The sequence below is a fragment of the Egretta garzetta genome, unplaced genomic scaffold (assembly GCF_000687185.1).
Source record: "Egretta garzetta isolate BGI_Z169 unplaced genomic scaffold, ASM68718v1 scaffold293, whole genome shotgun sequence".
Taxonomy (NCBI): Eukaryota; Metazoa; Chordata; class Aves; order Pelecaniformes; family Ardeidae; genus Egretta; species Egretta garzetta.
Window position 1 is genome coordinate 2,433,728 of NW_009259318.1, and position 20,285 is coordinate 2,454,012.

Below are 20,285 nucleotides of genomic sequence, written 5' to 3' on the forward strand. Positions count from 1 at the left end.
AAGCGGAGACAAAAAGCACTTTATAGCCTATTTAACAAAGAAAGAGTGATAGAAAGCCCAAAGAAAAGGGCTGGAAAGTAATCATTATGGCAGTATTCTGAAAGGACAAACTATAATTGTTAGGACAGAAAAAAGATCCGTTAATAAAAACACTGGAAAACTGGGAGCTTGGGTGAAGATTGTACCTATGTTGTTAGAAATGATAGGTAATCTCTTACAGATACAATGCCTAAATGACCAGCAACATGTAAACAACTGTATTTACAATCAGATATGAAATAAAGCCATGATACAGTCCAGATCAACAAGCAACATGGTTGGTGTTGAAGGAACCAGAAAGTATTTGGAGAATGGGAAAGAAGAAAGGAAAAACTAAGAGACCTATTGAACTCCAGGTGATAGTGATGCATTCATAAAGTGATCTCAAAGAGATTTATCAGTGTTTTTAGTGTAGACAGAAATAGTGCTCAAAGCAGGCATGGAGGAAAAAGTGAGTTAGGCTTCCAAATTCACTATGAGCCAAGAGGCAATCTTGCACAGAAACCATAAAGCAACTATCTAAACCTAGGGAGGCAATAGTTCCTGATCCTGCTAAAGAAGCATAATATCGTGGAGTACCACAGAAAATTGCTGCCAAGCAGCTACCCGGTGGTATCTTGCCCCTGTACAACTTAGGGGTTCCCAAATCAGCCAACCTCCTGCCTTGCCAAAATTACCAGATTGCCTGTTGCATCACATAGAAACAAGGTGCAAGTTCTGCAAGTTACAGGAGGCACAGATCATTGGAAAACAGCTCCATCTTAAAAACAGTATGATGATCTCATAATAAAGTTGTAGGGAATACCATGGAGCACATAACTTAAATTCATAGAACAAGAAACAGATTTTTGCACCACCATCATGGGAATAGCAGTTGAATGCATGTTTACACATAAGCAGTTCAGGAGAAAGCGTATGTGTGAAAGATGGACAGGATAGAAAGAGATTACAGGAGATCAAACGAGTAAAGTTCTTCAAGGACAACCCTGAAAACTACTGTGTACAACAAACAAAGAAAATACAGATAAGTGAATTTACAGTATGAAATTCATTCACAGATTTCAAAATCAAGAAAGGGGCATGTACTTGTACTCAATGTTCTCTACTTTTTTAAAGTAAGGAAACTGTGGTGCCAATAAAAAAAAATCCCACACTTTTGACACCTAAAAAAGATATGTTGGGGAATCTATCTGCAAAGGTAGTCTTACTGGACAATAAAAAGATAAGACAAATTTATAAACCCCATATATTTTCTTTTTTCCTCATACTATCCTCCAAAATACTCATTACACACCTACTGATTTGACACACAAGAAGCAGTTTTCACAGATTATAGGGCTAAGAAAGGGCCTGTCTACAGCTAATAAATCTGACTGAAAGCTAGAGTGGGAAATAACTTTTTAGACAAACTTGTTAATTTATTAGTTCTTCCAACCTTCTCAAATACAGGGCAATGTTTTCACTTACATATCTTTTGTTCACTTACATATGACTAGGTGTGGAAATCCTTAAGATATTCAATACAAAATTGATTCAGGCTTGCCAAAACTATCAACAGAAGCACTCCTTCAAGCAGATGAGCATGAATACCAAAAGAGTTTTAATAATGTAGCAGGGAAGTAGCCATTAATTTTTTGGGATTAAGCACTGTGTGTTCTAGACATTTTGCTTTTACCTTCTAAGCAATGGCATATACTGCTGTTAATAAACTCACAGAAAAACATTAAATATATTTTAAAGTTCATACAGCATAGAAGAATCAAATTCTTTTCAACTATTTAGATGTTTGCCAGTCAAATTATATAAATACATTCCAAGATAATAAATTACAAATTTATTGTTCTGCAATGAACACCACTACATGAACCCTCGGGAGTGTGAACATATTCAATTGTCTTGAATGCTTAGAGATTTACCCAGCAAAGACTATCAAGAAGTTCCCTTTTTTTTTTTTTCCACAAGCTTTTTAGTTAACTTTTCTTGCAAAAAATATTTGTTCTTTGTATATCTCAGTATATCTCAGTTGTGGCTTGGCTGAATGAAATACCGCAGCCTCAGTTTTCCTGAAATACTTTCCCATTGTTAAGATCATTTTGCCTTAGTGCTTTTGCTCATGTCCAAGAGGAAGCAGAGTTTATGTTAGCTCTTTTAATAAATTAAAGGCTTTTTTTTTTTTTTTTTAATTATTTGCAGCCTTCAGAACACTTGAGTCTCTAATGTATCTGCTGTGTGGATTATGGCAACGATGAACTCAGGCTCTTTTTCCCTTGAGAAATAGTGTAAACTACAGTAGATTACACACAGTATTTTAAATTTAAGCTTTCAGGAAATGACAAAGGTGATTCTTTGCTTCGAGTGCTTTAGCAGAGTTATTAATTTCAAGCTATGACACGGACCTAGATTTCCAGGGTTCACCCTGCAGCTGCCAGCTTTCATTTTACTTTTAACAAATTTTCTTTAAAACAAAAAATGTCATGTATAAATTCTCTTTAGCCTCTTTTGCTACTTCTCCTCCCCCTTGCCCCCTGATTTCACCTCATTTATGTAACTGAATATTTAGCTTTGCAAAATGCTAACAACTACCACACAAAGAGCTCTGTGTATGATAGTGTCATAGCTATGGTAGTTACTGCTATAGCTACTCTGCATTGCCCACTAATTACAATAATACTAATACTATAAATCATCCTTCTATTTTATCCAAAATTGCATGGATCTCATCATTCTACATACCCAAAGAATTTTTGGATTTTAGTTTTTTCAAACATTAAAAATAAGCTGAAAGGGGATGACAATGGAGAGCACTCTCCATTGTTTTTTCCCTTAAGTTTATAGCTGTACTTCAGGAGCTTCACTGCAATTTTGAATTCTGAAAAGAAAAACAAACCAAACCACTTCTGCTTCAGCCAAATTATCTGTTATAGCTTCTCCTTATCTAGAGGACAACCACTTCTTTATTCAAATAAGTGTTCTAGAAAAAAACATTCTAGTGGAAGAATTTCACCAAGCATTCCTCTTAACACTGACAACTACCAGGCATATTAAAACTCTCCTTGCAGGGAAGTTATCACTGTAAAAAGCCACCATACAATGCACCAAAAATAGAAAAAATAAAAATAGTGGCGACATGCCAGGCTACATCTAGTCTTCTGAATATATGAGTTCCTCATCTATAATGACTTTTCAGTGTGTTGTAAAATGGCCATGAGTTTACCATGCAAATGACCATTATCTTTAATCAAAAGAGTACTCCTCACTTCTTTCATGAAAGAGAGCCTATTCTCCCTGATTTAAAATGCAAGCCTCCTCCAAACTAAGAATGCTCTTTGGGATAATAATAATTAAAAAAATCTCTTTTATAAATGCATTTACCACCTGGATAACACATGTATAAAACCTGAAGTCTCAACCAAAAGGTAAGTCTTTTGGAATTCTAATACCTTACAGCCTCTTGAGACACTACTCTAGAAAAACTTTTACAATTTTCTTGGTGATGTAATACATCTCATTTATCCCTTCAGAGTTATAAGGCTTCAAAGAATAATATCTCCTATTTAATTAAAAATCCCACGTCTCTAAGTAAAGATCCCAAGCCACTGGAATAGTCAAGGCTTTAATGAAAACAAATGCAATATTCATGTTACTTTAATCCTTTAATTTCTTTAAAAAAAAAGAGAAAGGGGTATGTTAAGGTTGCTCCATCAAGCTGAAACATTAACTCAGTATGTCTTAGTTCCTACTATCACTGTAAGTTTATCTTTACACTGCTGTTTTTTGTTTGGTAACAAAATATGTGATATTAATCATGAGTTATTTATTAAACTGTCCCTAAGTCCCCAGATTTTTCTCTGGCAATGTTAATTTCATAAAATAAAGCATCTCCTTATCTGCAGACTCAACATCAATCTGCTGAGAAAATAATATGTTATAGGACAAAGTTTTCTCAAGCATGAATAACTAACAAGTAGAAGCAATATGCATAAAGCTTCCAGATTTGCATCCACTATGGCTTTCCTTCCTGGCCACTCCGGAACAACAACCAAAAAAAAAGTCTAAAAAAAACACCTGTATCATCCCTGCACAGTAAACATTAACCTTTTGTTCTTTAAAACAAATTATTTAGATGATGAAGGGAAATATCACCACCTGATTCAGCAGAACTGTGATCTTCAAAGCTTTATTGTTCTTATGGCAAAACTGCCTGACTAAAGAAATGTTAACTAGTATAATTTAAGGTTTTTTTTTCTAATTGCTTTCACATATATAGCCAAGTTTTACAATGTTCTATTGCATGTGTTTAAGAACTGTTGAAAAAATAATACCTTTTTTTTTTAATTAAAAAAAAATTACTGGATAGTAAATTCTTCCTTTAAAACAAAGAATCAAAACTCCTAAAAATATTTTCTGGTCTAGAAGGCAAAGGGAGAAGCCACAAATTCATACCATTATGACACAGAAATAGAAATTTATTTTCCCTCATTTTCATCATTTGAATGTTTTAGAGATACACAAGGGTGCTGCAGTTTTTTTAAATATGACTTTCCCATTTAGTTTATCAATTCTTGCCCCATGCATATGACAATGTCCTTTTCCCTCGTTCGTCTAGTTTTAATTTTCAGTGTTTTATGTTGATGTGTGTCTTCTCTCTTCTTAAATGACAGCCATTTGGTAGAATTTTTTTTTCTTAAGGCCAGGGTTATAGGTTCTTGGTTATGATTCTCAGCATCTCCTGACACTGTACCCCAGCTTCTACTACCAAATTCACAATTCTCTTGAGGTCCTGTTTGGCACTCAAATTTGGGGGTCTCAGTTTCTTCTGTTTTGTTCTTATTCAACTCTGACAACAGACTAAAATATATTTAAACCACATAATTATAAAGTGGGTTTCTATCTCAAAGAAAATTGTAAAATTTTGAATGTCTTCTAATTTTTTTGATTAATGATTCTTACAGTTACTTATGGATGCCATGACCAGAAGCCATTCTGACTCAACTATTTGCAGAAGACTACATTAACCCTTTCTGATCTTTCTCTTTCAATTTTTCAGACTTACAGTATTAGTGAAGGAAAATTACCTTGCTTTAATATTATGCTTAATTTCTTTGTTTTAGTTGAAACCAGTAAAGCAATTCTCTTCAAATGAAATTACTACAGAATAAAATTAAATTTTAATCTAGGTTTCTATGACAATTACTAGTGTGATACAAGACTAAAAAAGAAAAATCAGAGAAGTAAATAGAAAAACATCTTTTCTTTCTCACACACGGATTATTTCCTCTGGTGATAAATTGAAGACTATAAACTAAGAGAAGAAAGATTTTGTTAAAAATAAGTTAGGCTTCTCTTTCTTAGTATATATTCCAAAATCATGTGTCAGTCAGAAAAAGTTCTCTTTCTTGAAATAACAGTACTGCTCTTAAAGCTCTTTTTATATGTCTAATATCAAAAGATTAATTTGCATGTTCACTTACATTCAGCTACACTCAGTTGTTTCATTACTTGGTACTAAACATAATAATAGTATCAGGGGACAATTTTGAAGCAGAAAGCATAAAGAACTATACAGCACAGCATAAAGAATTAAATGAGACAAGTGTTACATGGCCACAATTTTACATTTCATTGTCTAAAATGTTAGACTGTATGTTTTACTTTCAGCCATTACAGAGCTGAGTTGACAGATATGTTGTCTAAACAGTAATTGCAAGAAAGTCAATAGTGCAGTTATAGGTCTTGACAGACAAATCTTAGAGTCAAAAACTATCAATAAGAAATAATCCTGAGTGGAAGTCTCTACACAGAAAAATTGTCTGCAAACAAACTGCCTGTAAGTCCCACGTGTTTTTCATTGCTAAACCAAAGTCATATCTGACACCATACATAAGCTATTGGTTGGCACATTAGTTCTGCACATAGCTCTGCAATGCAATTCTCTGCATTGTCAGAGAATTTTAGTAGTTGTCATGTGTTTATAGAAGCAATGGCCTAAAGGAGGCAGGCAAGTTCTTGGCAGAGGTAAAAAGTGAAAATTTCTTCAAGAAACTAATTTCTACATAAAAATCCATCCTCCCCAAAGAATTTGTACTCATTAACCGGAGAATAAAAAGTGTGATTTCAAGTATACTATACATTTATGTGAGAGAATTTTGGAAATCTCAAGAAAAATCTGCATTTTTCTTAATTGAAAATAGGTATTTGAAAAATGAAACTAACTCAAAGCAGAAATCATCATATATTATAACTGAATAAGATAAATTATCCCTGTTACTATCAAAGTTGTCAGAGCTATTCAGTATCAAAAAAGATGAAATTAACTAATGACTACACACACATCCACATCAAGAACAAGATATTTACACAAGAATTAATCACAAGACTCTCCAATACCTCAATGCTACTCACTGTCACAAGTACACCTAGCTTGAGCTGAAAAACTGGTCCTTTTGAAAAGCCTGAATTTCCTCCTCAGAAAAGCACTGACATCTCAGTATATTTAAGACTTTTGTCTGAAAGAATACATCCATCAGTATTTAACTACTAATATCATCCTGTCCTGTGACAACTTCAAAGGCAATATCAATGACAATAAGAAACTCTGGCAGAACTCTCCACAGGGAAGGCAAAACCTACCCTAAGTCACTACATCAACTTCATCTGCCACTCTCTCACCCCCTGGGATATTTTTATATGCTCCCCAATTCCATAAATATAGAACCCTGGCCGACCTCATGCATCCAGCTAAGGGACTCCTTCAACAAAAGCCTTCAGGATTCATCAAAACTCTTCTCAAACCTCATTACCATAGTCATCCTCCTATTTATCTCTTCATGTTCCACAAGCTATAAAACTGCTTTTTCTTCACTGTAGTGAACAGTGACTTTATTGCTCTCTCTCCTATTAACAGATCCTCTACACCACTGGTACCAATTCTCATTCTGGATAGTCTAAATGATATATATCTAACTAAACCCCAAGCAATTGTTTTCAGCTTGAACTTAGCTTTGAAGTCAGCTGCTTATCTTTTTGTTGTAAACAAAAGTTTGAGTGCCTGAAGCCGTATCGATATAGTAAAATTACAGTCTTGAAAACAGACATCTTACCATTTGATAATTTCACATTCAAAAGAAGTAAACAAGCTATATACAAAATAAAATAATTCTATTCATGCTAGAAATGTAAGCAACACAGAGTACAATAATGGCTTAGCATCAAAAACCAGTAACTAATAATAGTTAATATTATTAATTAATAGAAGTTAATAATTCTAACACTGGAAAGGGAAATGGGATATACTTCCAAAAAGATGATTTTTAAACTTCTGCAATATGCTATTTTACTTCTAATTTACTTCAAATTCTAAAGGTTTTGGGGTGGTTTTTTTGGTGGTTTTTTTTTTTTTGCTATTCAGGACATTAAAAATATAGTAATATCAAATTCTAAAATCCAGATGAAACTTAACTTGTTTAAAATTCTTCAGACTATAACATTCAAGTATGCCACCAAGAAATCAGTGAATTTACAGACTATTCCCCCAAATATTTCCAGCATTAGAGACTGCAAAATTCAGCTTTTGGAAGAGTAATTGAACTGCTATTATAAGATATTTAATTTGTAATTCCTACCATTGTTAAAAACAATGTAGGGAATGTCTCTCAGTTTGTGTTAAGTGATGTACAATTATCCTTATTAGAAGCACCTCTCTAAAAAGTAACTCAAGAAACATTTCTGGTTCATTACAGGTTTAGGTTTCCAATTCTCATAGCCCTCTCTTTATTTTGTACCTATTTTATTTTTTGTCTTAGAAAAATATCTTCTTACTGAGAGAAACAATGGAATTCCAGCATAATAAGTAACAAATGTAACATCTCTTCCATAAGTATAAACAAATCGCCTAAACTGTCTACAACATAATTGCCAGTATCTGAACTAGTCATCTTGGGCTCCTTTTGAAGTCAGTGGACAAAACTAGGCACTTACAGGGCATGCTTCATCTCATTTCAATATATGTACCTAAAAAGGTCACAGGAATTTTGTTCTGAATGTGCCAACTTCTATCCATACACATAGTCTAGATGAAGATAAACTAGCAAGATCACCACGCATTGCAAATATCAACTGGGTGCAGTGATGAACAATAGATGTTACAAAAAATCTACAACACTAGGAAGACATTAAAAAGAAAAAATAAAATGCACAAAGCAGGTCCATGGAAGGGTAAAATATACTAACTTGATTAAGCTTTCTTTCCTCTTGCATGGCTTCCTGAACAGCTTGGGCAATCTTATGTCTGTCATGTTCTGCTTTCCACATTTTTCTTTCTTCTGCATGAATCTTCTCCATATTTCTCCTCTCCTCCTCTACTGCTTTCAGAACAGCCTCCCGCACTACTTCTTTTTCAGCCTTGGAAACAGATCAAGCACACATAAATGACCAAAATACCCAACATGGGTGCCTAACACATATTACTTCTTCTAAAGAGATTTATGAGCTGACAAGATATGGGACCTGAATATTTTAACTTCAGAACTATGAGCTTAAATTTATCTTAAGGTGCTACCAAGCAGGTATTACCAGTGGACAATGACTTTGTAGTTACAGAAAGAAAAAGAAAGTGTGAAGCAAGGATCTTACAATTCCCATCTACTGAAAACAAAATATATCATAACTAGCTTGGTTAATGCCAACACAAAAAACACAAAGCAGAAACTATGTAAGAGTAGGTACATCATGGGCCTCTCTACGCTGCTTGGTATTCCCATATATGAGATATTCCTGGTCTTATCTACAAATATCTGAAGTCCAAAAACAGCCTCAGTGCTTTCTGTGACAAAGTAGTCAATACATACTTAAAACAATCAGGTCTTCCCTCCCAAAGCTCTTTAGCTATGCATTCTACAAGAAGTACTGTTTCATCTTTTTGTTTATCCAATGTTTATTATATTCAATCATTACATGAGATAATCAGAAAACACACACTGAATTTGAAGTAACGAGGACAGCTCTACACATGCTGAGCCACACAAATATATTTATCAGGAAGACAATCATTGCATAACATCTACAAATAAATAATGGCAGGTTGAAGTTCGGCTGAAGTTCAAAATAAACAAACATGGGCTGACAAACCACACCCCCACACACTTCAGTGTCAATAAGCTTGCAGGTCATTCCAATGCCCTTTGGTGGTGATTACGGAACTAGTCAAGTGAAGTTATAAATGGCAAAAAATACTGGGTTCCTCAAATACCTACACTTACACACAAGCTATTTCTTGCAATTTATCGGGACCTGATTTTTTATGTAGTATCTTATAAAATATAAAAATATAAGTTAAAAATGCCCTATTAAATGAAGATATTTTATTATACACATTTTCCCCTAGATACCAACCATGTAACAGATGTTTATTGTGTTACTGAATGTTATTCAGAAAGGTGCTCAGCTAACATCCATATACTATCTATGAAGATATACAGGAAATGATAATATTGCCTAACCGACTATGTTAGGTAACATACATCACTAGTTTTGCCAGTTCATTACATACAACTGAAATTTCCTACTGGATTCTACATAAGTATTAGAAATGAAAGATAGCTTAATATTTACAAATTTACTGTCCTAACCCCAATGCACTTAATGAAATAGACTGAAGAATTTAATTTTTAAAAAGTGAATACTCACTTTTAGTCAAACATTAACTTAAATAAAATAACTGAAAACCTGTTAAAACATCCAAATTTTTTTATGATTTATAAAATAGTTCTGTCCTCACTGAAAATGACTACATTTAACAGAAGTTAAATAAGACACAATGCTAACTGTCATATTAAGTTCATCACTTGACCCCGCTATCTAGCTCTCCAAATAAGACGCATTGATATTGTGAACTGAATGACCACGAAACTAGGCATTTAGGTAACACCAACAGAACTGCAATATCGTGACTACTTGTTATAAACTAATTCAGAGGCTATCTTAGATAGAAGTAAGTTACATAGGCTATCTCTATTAAGGCATAGGATATAGCAGATATGCTCATGATTTATAGAGCTAGCTTCTTATAAACACAGATGAGAACACAGAGTTTGACAAATGTAGTTATGAAATAAGAATGAGTTGCTGAACTTGGCGTTTGTAATGACGCACATGGAATCCACATTGCATGTCTACTACTTAACAGGACATACCTTGGCAGCAGCTGCCACAGCCTCCTTACTTCTTTGTCTTTCTTCATCCAAACATTTGTCAAGCATTTCCTGCAAATGTTATGAAAAATTAAACTGTAATACACAATAGAGGAGTGGCTGAAGATAATTTCAAATTGTCTTGTGCTTGAGAAAGCAGTATTTTAGTACTTGAGAAAGCTTCCTCTTCCTGTCAGTGATTGTGACAGGATCATTCCCAATGAACTCCATGGTGCAGATCAGACCTGTTCTTTTTTTGATAAATAAAAGCAATACCTTGTGTTTTTGTGACTGCTGCATCAAAGCTTCTTCTATCTTTTCTGATAACACTTCCTTCTCTGCTTCCAAAATGTCAAGAAGTCGCTGATGCTATTGGGAGAAAACATCCATTTTATTGTAAGCACAGTCTGCTAGTAAAATAGACAAAAAGAACTCATCCAAGACACTTAAGTTTGTTGCTTGCTTACAAATGACTTAAAATGTAGATTCAGTTCAATGACATATACACCACTCCTTTAATTGATTTAATGACATGAAAAAAGTTACAATAATAAGAAATGTTTAGCTCCCTAATTATCTGATATTTCCTCTCAGTCTGAAGACTAGTAGGAATGTAGTTGAAAAAAAAATCACTATATAAAGGAAATACAAAATTAATAAATATGATCTAAGCAACACCACACTTTAAACATTCCATCTGAATAGCTGTAGATTTTAAATTATATTTGCACTACCTCTCAGTTATACATCCGGAGGGCAGAAGGCAAATGTATTTTTTTCAATCATTTGTGATACCAGGAAATGAGAGCAAAAGAGAATGCCGCTTTATTCTGATATTCTTGTAATCCAAAACATTTCTTCAGGGGGAAAATGAACACTGAAATAAAGTGACGAAGTAGTCTATATGTAGATGCATAATCTGTCACTGTTCTTAATCAAAACCCATTTTTTTGTTTTTCACTGAACTAATTAAAACATTTGAAAGATGTAGGGTTTGTCTGTAAGAGCTAAGCAGTTCTCCAAAACTAAAAATTATTACTGGAGATTATTGATTTTGGGTATTTGTCATGAGATAATTGCTAGCACATCAGTACATTTTTTTTACAAGTTATTTAAGAGATGATATATGATAATCTTAAAGTATAGCATCAATACATAATAATGTTTTACAAGATCACCAAAAAGAAAGTTTAATACTAGAGTTCTATATTAATAAAAGTGTATAAAACAAACAATTTTTTTTTTTTTACACAAACACTTATGTGGGCAAATACCTCTTTCGCTGGCATCTCTAAGAAGCAGTCATTTCTGTTTCATGAATTTTATTATTTTTTAATTATAAGTGTCTCTAATAGCAGCTAGAAATATATTACCAAACTGCAATACTATGTTCTGAAAAATATTTTTTCATTTGAAGAATAGAATAGAAAACTTCTAGACTGCTTTATAAAATAAAACACCTATCTGCCCTTCCAGGATAAACATGTAAAGAGGCATTTCCTTGTGAATTTACTTAAAATAGGTCTGAATGGAGCAGACATATTCTAATGGAAAACACCTGTGGAAGGAGTGGTGAAATTCACATCATGGTTACACTTAATGATGTGTAACTAAATTTTCTTGCGGACTCAGTATTTTCAGACATTAGCTTTAACTATCAGGGCATTTACTGGGAAAAAATAATTTCTATAACTCAAAGGTGAAACAATAAATGGATTTTATTAGTTAAATGATCTCCATGACTCTTCACTTGACTGACTGCACAGACTACAAATCTGTTATTTCACTTCTATTTGAAAGAATGACATAATAGAAGACAAACATGCAAATATTTTATCAGACATGCCACAAATCAAAGTTTACTGATGTTAATTAAAAGACTGAAACCTTATTTGCTTCAGTCAACAATCAGTGGGAGACTTTCTAAGGAGAGCTCATTAAAGAAAATCACCTCTATCTTTAAAACACCTCCAACAGAATAGCAGTCAACTTGTTCAGCAAGATTAGAATTTCTACTGTAAAACTTGCAGGCATTTAATTCCAGTGTGACTCTGACCATCAGATTTCTAGGTTAGATATGAAGACTGTATATGCATATTTCAAGTTGCCATGATGGGCCAGCTACCAGATGTATTTTACAACATTCCCCATGGGACTACAATTTTCAGCCTTTAAACTTCAGGATGGTTTTAGAAATTTTATTTTATATATATATAAAAGAAAACATTCAAGCCCATCCTGGAAGTCCTGAAATGAAGTAGACATTTGCATTATTACAATATAGGATGTATACATGGGCAACGGAGACAACTGACATCTATTCTCCCTGAAGACAAAATACTTTCATGACTACAGCCTTCCTCATGACCCTAACCTCACTACACAGCAGTTTACTTTTCATAAACCCATGGAAGACCTATAATCCTGAAAAACACAAGTATTGGAACCAAAACTTTATTATCATACAGAAACCTGAAAAGTTCTGATCTTTAATACATTTTCACTTCAGTGGTGTATCTCCTTCACTGCAAAGAAGAGCACAGAACTAAATCCAGAGATCAACTCTTTGTACAAGACAAGAAAATGTTACTCCAGCTGGTTGTTAAAGTAATAAGGAGTTTAACAACACCTGAATGTATTTGTCAAATTCAATCAGTTCCATGGAGATACAGCATAGGAAACAAATGGAAATACAGACAGCAGTATAAAATGCTTCTTCTGGAAGCATAAAGGGAAATCCTTAAAATACAATATACTGCTTTTGATTGCCACTTTAACTACAAAAAATGCTGCCTAACCAGTAAACAATTACCATTAAACTGAAAGCTGCTGCGACTGCCATGTGCAGTGTGAAAATCTATATGGTATTACATTTTGAGTTTTATGGAATTCACAGAAATTCAGTAAGAACTGTATTAAGAATTGTACCTGTATATAAAACCACACTAGTTCATATTCAAAATAATAGAGGTAACTATTTGTGAGCACATTTAGAATGCTTTCAAAATAAAAGCTAATGACTTCTGGCATATTTCAATTAAACTTCTTTCACATTACAAAGCATCCCCATTTTTCATGGAAATGTAAAATTTATAAGTTCAAGACTGTAAGTCTCTTGTGAATAGCTTGGCATGTCCTTTCCTATTATAATGTAAATGTTTATTCATGTGGAATAATCATTCCATAAATGGTTACCTTCATATCTGACCTTCCAGAAGTTCATATATCATCACAAATGTTGCAACAGCTGTCCATACAACCCAGTAAAGCACATTCTCTTGCACTGGTCTTAGAGAAATAACTTGAAGAACTGTTTATTTAGCTTCAGAATTTATATTTGGCCAGTTTTCTTTTTCAGAGAGAAACATACCTTCAGCTATTAAATTACATAAATTATATGAAAAGAAATAAGTAACTGGAAACAGACAAGTCTCCATAAAATAATGTGTACTGCTTCTTCCTGAAACAGGTCTTGAGTCCAGAAAGCCCATACTGCATTGTTAGCATAGATACAACAAAAAGGATGAAAGCTTCCATTCTGCCTGTAATTAGTAAGTAATTTAACTACTTACCAAGAACTTTTATTTTTTCACAGTACTGTGCCCTGCAGTAGTATCAGCCCTTACACGGAGCCATGGAATCTCCTTGAAAGCTGTGCTTATTAAAATGATGTAAAGCGAGCTCAGAGGTATTATTAATTCATTTTATAGAAAAGAATGCACCACCCTGTCATCCGAATTCCTTTTTAAAGAAGTGCAGATCTTTCAAAGGCATACTCAGGTATCTAGGCTAAGCATAACACAAGCAGAAAATGTGGGAAGTTACGGACAGTAAAGGTTTCTGTGCATTCCCTCTTCTGACAGTGATCAAGGAAATTTTAGCTATTTCTGCATAATGACAGCATTCTGACAGATTTTGAAAAAAAAACCAAAAACAGAGTAATGCAAAGGAAATAATTAATAAAAGTATGAATAGGATTCCAAGCTGTTAGTTTAAATGTCTCTTCACAGTAAGCTATTGCAACCCCTCTGGAAATAGTCTTTAAATTAGGGCAACTCACTTTGTATGTGAGATTTTAAAATAATCCATACACCTTTTAAGTAGAAGTTATTCTATAGAAGCATTAGGTACATGAATTTTCTAGACATACGTAGAAGGACTTTGGACTCTGCACTAAACAGCTGTGATGAAATTTATATACAGTCAGTGCTTCCTCAGTTGATCTTTCAGATGAAGTTATTAAAGGGAGTTGAAGGTTAAAAACATGTGAAAAATGACAGTTTCACTTCAACATTTACACATTCGAGAGCTTTAAAGTACTTTTAGTTGAGTACTTCTAGAGAGCTTTCAAGTATTTCTAGCTAACAGGAAGTAACAGGATGTTTTAGGTTCATTAACTTGGCTTGTAGATTTTTATTCAACTATAGTAAAGGTCTCTTAACAATACAGACCATAGCTGAATTAAAGATCATATATGCAGACATAAATGCCTACAGCTAAGCAAACTTATCTCATAACCCCCTCCCCTTCTCAACAGGAATAAAAGCTATAGAAAGCATGAGAGTTGAATGAATCTCATTCAACATTTCCAGTTTCCACAGGTAAGAATGACGAACATGTTCCTCTCTCTGTTAGACAGGAATAAAGGAAGAGCACTAAGATTTAAGGCACCATTCTGAGCTATCTATACACTGGACTTTGATTCCAAAGCACTGTGGCCACTTCCTTTTAGGTTTATCTGGATGTCAAAGCTGGAGGTCTCCTGGTAATTGTACTTGTCAAGAGGATGTTGCCCAAGTAAACCTAATAAAGGCATTCAAGAAAGAGTGATCAACCTCCTGTAAGTAGGCTAATGCGTTCCTCAAACCTAATAGTCCTATGAAAAATAATCAAGTCTATTCCAGTTTTCCTGTGAAAGTTATGATGAAAACGTACTTATAAAGCCTTAGATTTGGAAAAAAGCACCTAACCTGTGTAGACTATAAGATAGTATCCATGAAGTTTCTAAATGGAAGCTGAAGTGAGTTTTTTCCTTTATTAATCAACAATCCAAGAACCAGAAAACAGGTAAGAAAATTCTAAATATGTTGGGGCTTTGAATCCAATTATCCAGCTGTTATTAAACAAATACACCTTACTGACTCCCTGAACTAAAGTGCAAAAAATGGAAACTGATGAAGAGTTATGGCTACAGATAATCTTAAAAACACCAAACAAATAAAAACCAAAAAACCAAACCAAACCAGTCCTGAGCTGGAAATATGGTGGATGAATCAGAGCAAGACCAAAATAAAACTCAGTGAAAACTCCACCTTAGCGCAACAAGAAAATTTTCAGTGTCTGTAAGTTTGTTAGGCCGCACATTCGTATTATGAATGGTATCTATAAGGCACAGTAGAACACTATGCAGAGATACTCAGCCAGATCTAAAACGCTTTAGCTTTGGTACCAGAAATAGTATAGCTCTTTAATGCATCACTTTGACTAAACTAATTTCCATAGCCCAGCACCCTTACCTAGCACTGTTTCTGACAAAGCTATAATTTGCTCCATTTTATTACTTAGGCAGGGAATATAGGGTTAAGAGTGCAAGATTTTGATGTGCAAAAATTCTGAAGAGCAAATTGTAGTGGGATGGGATGGCCCAGCAATACACAAAAAAGTGTTTTCCAATAAAAGAAAAAACCCTAAACTTTTTCTAAAAGTGGTATTCCAAAGTGGAGAGAAATACTAGTATGCCTACCCTACTCTCTGGAAAGTAGCGAGAGGGTCAAGAATAGTCTTCTGAAAATCAACTTAAAACAAAAGGCATTCAAAAATAGGTTATAATGTTTTCCTCCCTGCAAGAAGTTCTCTAGGCAATGGTTCCAAATGAAAATCGTTTGATGTAGATTCAAATATAAATAAAGAGGTCGTGTGGTTTTTCTTGATTCCTGTAAAAAAGAAATAAAAAAAAAAAAAAAAAAAAAAAAAAAAAAAAAAAAAAAAAAAAAAAAACCCAAAACTTTCTTTTTTTCCTGGAATGTGAGTCACAGAAGACACTGTAAACAGATTTAATCACAATAGCAACTAGTCAGTCTTTTTTGTTATTTTTATATATTAAATTTATTTCTGAGGATTCATGACATTTTTCTTTCAGGTAAGCATCTTTTGAAGGATTATATAGTATATATTACAATAATTCATGGAGTGAATGAAATAATGCAGGATATGAGCTATTTTACAGCTCAATCACTGTATTAAAGCAATTAATAACTAATTCTAATTTAGTACAGTTATAATTCCTTGCATATTCCTATTAACCCTAAACTGCAAATTTAAAGAAAAATGGAAAATAGGGTGACTTGTATGAATTGAAATGCTTTTTAAAGATAAAGGTAGTTTCTTCCTGGGCTCTGTACTGTTTCATTTAAAAGGGAATGAGTACAGGATTTCATCCAGAAATGAGGATGCAAGTCTTTTGCTATAACTAATAAGCATTCAATTTACATTTTTGCAGATTGTTTCCTTCACAATAGTGACTAAATCATCACACACAGATCACCAAATTCAGTATGGATAAATCCATTTTGTTAGCCGCTAGTTGTAGCTTGTGCAAAAGCAGTCAGTCAGATAATCATTCAAAACCAAAACAACAAACAACATCATGTAACAATCAAAGTTAATATGAATATCCAAATACTAAACAGAAAAAAAAGCTTGCATTATTTGTAGCAACACTGCAACAAAATAATTATATTTCACACTTTCACAGAAATTTCATCTGAGGAAACAATTTTCACACACTAATGAAATGACACTTGGAACCTTCTTCTAATGGCATATTCTGAAAAAAACAGTATATTAAGACATATGTATGTCTAACCCTCAGGGAATCACCAGTTTTTCATGTAAGAAAAATCTACTAAATTTTTTAATCTAATTAAACTGCACTGTAATTAGTAGTTTAACAGAAAAAACATAGGCATAATAAGACTTTATCTCTCATCTCCAATATAGTTATATATTTTTTCTACCTTCATTACATATGGACATAGAACAATCCCTGTCCCTCAAGATTTGGGAAAAATTATCTTCAGAGACATTTAGCAAATGTTTCAGTACTTCATTCATTGGCAGGAATAATAAATCACTGGACTGGGCTTTTTAAGAATTCACCAATTCAAATGTGTTCACCTATTTTAACAAGAAACCTTAACCCACAAAGTTCTACTTTTATTTCTGTCTCTCATGAAGGAATCTAACAGTAGGAAGAAATAACAGGTTGTGGGAAACATCATCTCTATCCAAGAGGGAGATGACAAAAATACACAGTTACAGCATCATGATTTTGTAACATTATCAAAATGTGTCCATTTTTACATCCTATTCAAAATATTATCCTGAGGAAAAAGTCAATCTTATTAAAAGACTAATAATACTTATATGCTACTGTAAGAAAGGCTAGCTATATTTAACAGCATATTCTTTTATACTGCACCTTTTCTTCACCACTGCTAAACTATGCCCAAGTCAAATGACAAGATCTGGTAATCATAACTGGTTTCCTACGTTGTCCTCACTATCTGTGGCATCCGAGTGTTTGGCAGTGCAAGGTGGAAAATCTGTCTGAAGAATTCCAACATCTGTTACATATTTCCACTTCCTCAAATTATAACTTATTACTGAATGGTTGAACTGTATCTTTTTGCCAGTTTGAGGTTCAAGTGGCTAACAAAGCAGCAAAACTTTTCTAAAAGAAAGATCAGGAATCAGCAAAACATAATTAAACCAGAAAAGTTAAAACAATCAAAATGTAAAGAAAAATTACAAAGGCAGTAATAAAATAACTAAGCCTATACTCATAGTCAGTGTTCCACTCACCAGTATACAGACTGTAAACTGTATAATTTGAGGCACATCAGAGGCTGAAATTAAGCTTAAAACATTTTACTGCATATGTGCTTTACTGTTTTTATACATAAAATAAGAAGCTATACAAAGTCATCTAATAATGAAAATACTTTTCTCAGAAAGCATACATAGTAATAGAGACTATTAAAAAACCCAGAAACTTTGAGGTCCTAAGGATAACAGAAATAAGGAACTTCAGTGAAAATATGAAGAAAAAAAAAGTAGTAATTAGCTCTTCTGGTTTTGTGCTCGAATTCATTTCGCAGCCTGTATGGATTCATAGAATTGCTCCATCTATCAGGAAAAATAAAAGGAAAGGAACTCCTAAATTATGAGCAATATAAACAGCAAAATGTTCAGTAACGGAAGACAGCAAAATGGAGGGAAAAATCATTTTTCAACAATAGCTGACAAAAATAATTGATGAGAAAAATCATACTATATTACTTAGTTGTTCAGTATTGACAAGAGTTGATATAAATTCATAACAAGTAATGAAGACTTAAAGGAAGCATTACATAAGCAAAAGACAGAAAGCAAAAATCACACTAAAGAGCTACTTTCAAGTAGAACTTGATGAATCCAAGGAAGCAAGTGCAATTTCCAAATAAGATTTTTTGTTTGAGACTCTAAAAGTATCCTGGCTGAATTAACAGTGCAAAGGGACTGCAAAACCATCCTTTAACTAGCTTGCGACAGCGGACAGATTAAAATGAAGCTAGAACACTCTGGTAAAGTTCTACATTCTTTCAAAAAATAGACATACCTTTGGATCTTAGCAATGTAATTTTTACTTTGGGAGTAAATACTAAGTATTACTGGATACAAAGTCAACATATACAAAACTAAAACACAGAGCAAGGATAAATCAAACTTTTTCAGGATTTAAGGAAAAAACCCAGACCACAAACAAACAAAAAGCCTTCCCAGCACAGGAATAGATGATTCTTGATCTTTTCACTCTAATTCTCTCTCTGTATGCAGAAATCACAGGGTTATTATGAATTTAGGACTAAATGACTCAAAGTGACAACCAGATTCTGAAAAATACATTTTTTTTTTCCTTCTACATAATTGGGAACTATCAGAGGATAAAGAAATTCTAAGAAAATCTAATGTCGTTTTTGGCAGAAGAGTGGCAGACCTGAAAAGACACATCTGATGAGCTATGGTTAAGGATGAGATGTTAGGGGCAATGTAAATTAGATGATAATGTTACAGGAACGACTGATTGGAAGTACTTCATTTTGGAAAAAATGAATAAATAATAATAAAATAATAATGCTTATTCTGTAAACTTTGATTATTTATGTAAACATGGTGCACATTATGAGTAGGTATAAAAACTAGAGTTGAAATAATAGAAAATTATTCTTCCTGACTGTGCAAATACGTTGCTGAATGAAATAAACATTTTCTCTGGAAAACAAGCAATCACTTTCTATACAAGACAAGTACTTTTTACATTTTACAGTTTTGGAATTTTTGGGGGACTTACTGGTACTCTTCACAGAAGGCTATGCCAAATACATTAAAATGCATCATCCAAATACTGGAGAAGGTAAGGTACCTATTACATTCCAGCAGCTCATTACTATTGTCACACCAGTCTTGGCTGTTCTTGGAAGCATCATACACTTCAAAAAACTGAGTTCTAGCATATGGAACTTCTATTCTGACTGGCTTTTCAGCAAATTGTTTTGAAATTGAAGCTAAACCAGTACTTTTGTGAGCGTGTCTCAAAAAAAGGGCACAAGATTTCATGCACCATCCAACAGATTTTGAACAACTATTTGTCATACAAATGACAACCAACATCATGATAAAGCACAGTGGAAAGAGAATTAACGCCATGGGGGTAACTCTATTTACCTTAAATATCATTGGATCTACAAATGTGAGATTTGTTTTATAGCTTCACACAGAATCATCATGAAAAATATCAATATGCAAAAGCACAGAGGAAGCATTTAACTGAGTTCTTTTGTTTTTGCGTGACACTTCCAGTACTGTTCTGTCTCAGCAATTATACTAGCAGCTCCTTTGGCTTTCTAAACTATGGAAAAAATTTCAACATAATATACTCTATACAAAGGAAAACTGCAGGCCACACATCCTTAAGGCACATCCTTAATGGTTGACTGAGTAGAAGAAAAGAAGTCCAGG

General features: G+C 33.5%; 1 protein-coding gene across 1 annotated transcript in view; it reads right to left on the bottom strand.

Annotated features, from left to right (window-relative positions):
* CCDC91 (coiled-coil domain containing 91) overlaps window positions 1–20,285 on the bottom strand; it is a 162,982-nt gene that overhangs the window by 47,134 nt on the left and 95,563 nt on the right. Inside the window, exons 9-11 of the mRNA XM_009636535.2 lie at window positions 10,503–10,595; window positions 10,230–10,298; window positions 8,269–8,439 (exon numbers count right to left, since the gene is read on the bottom strand). Of these exons, the coding sequence (XP_009634830.1) occupies window positions 8,269–8,439; window positions 10,230–10,298; window positions 10,503–10,595 (333 nt within the window). The remainder of the gene's footprint in view (window positions 1–8,268; window positions 8,440–10,229; window positions 10,299–10,502; window positions 10,596–20,285) is intronic.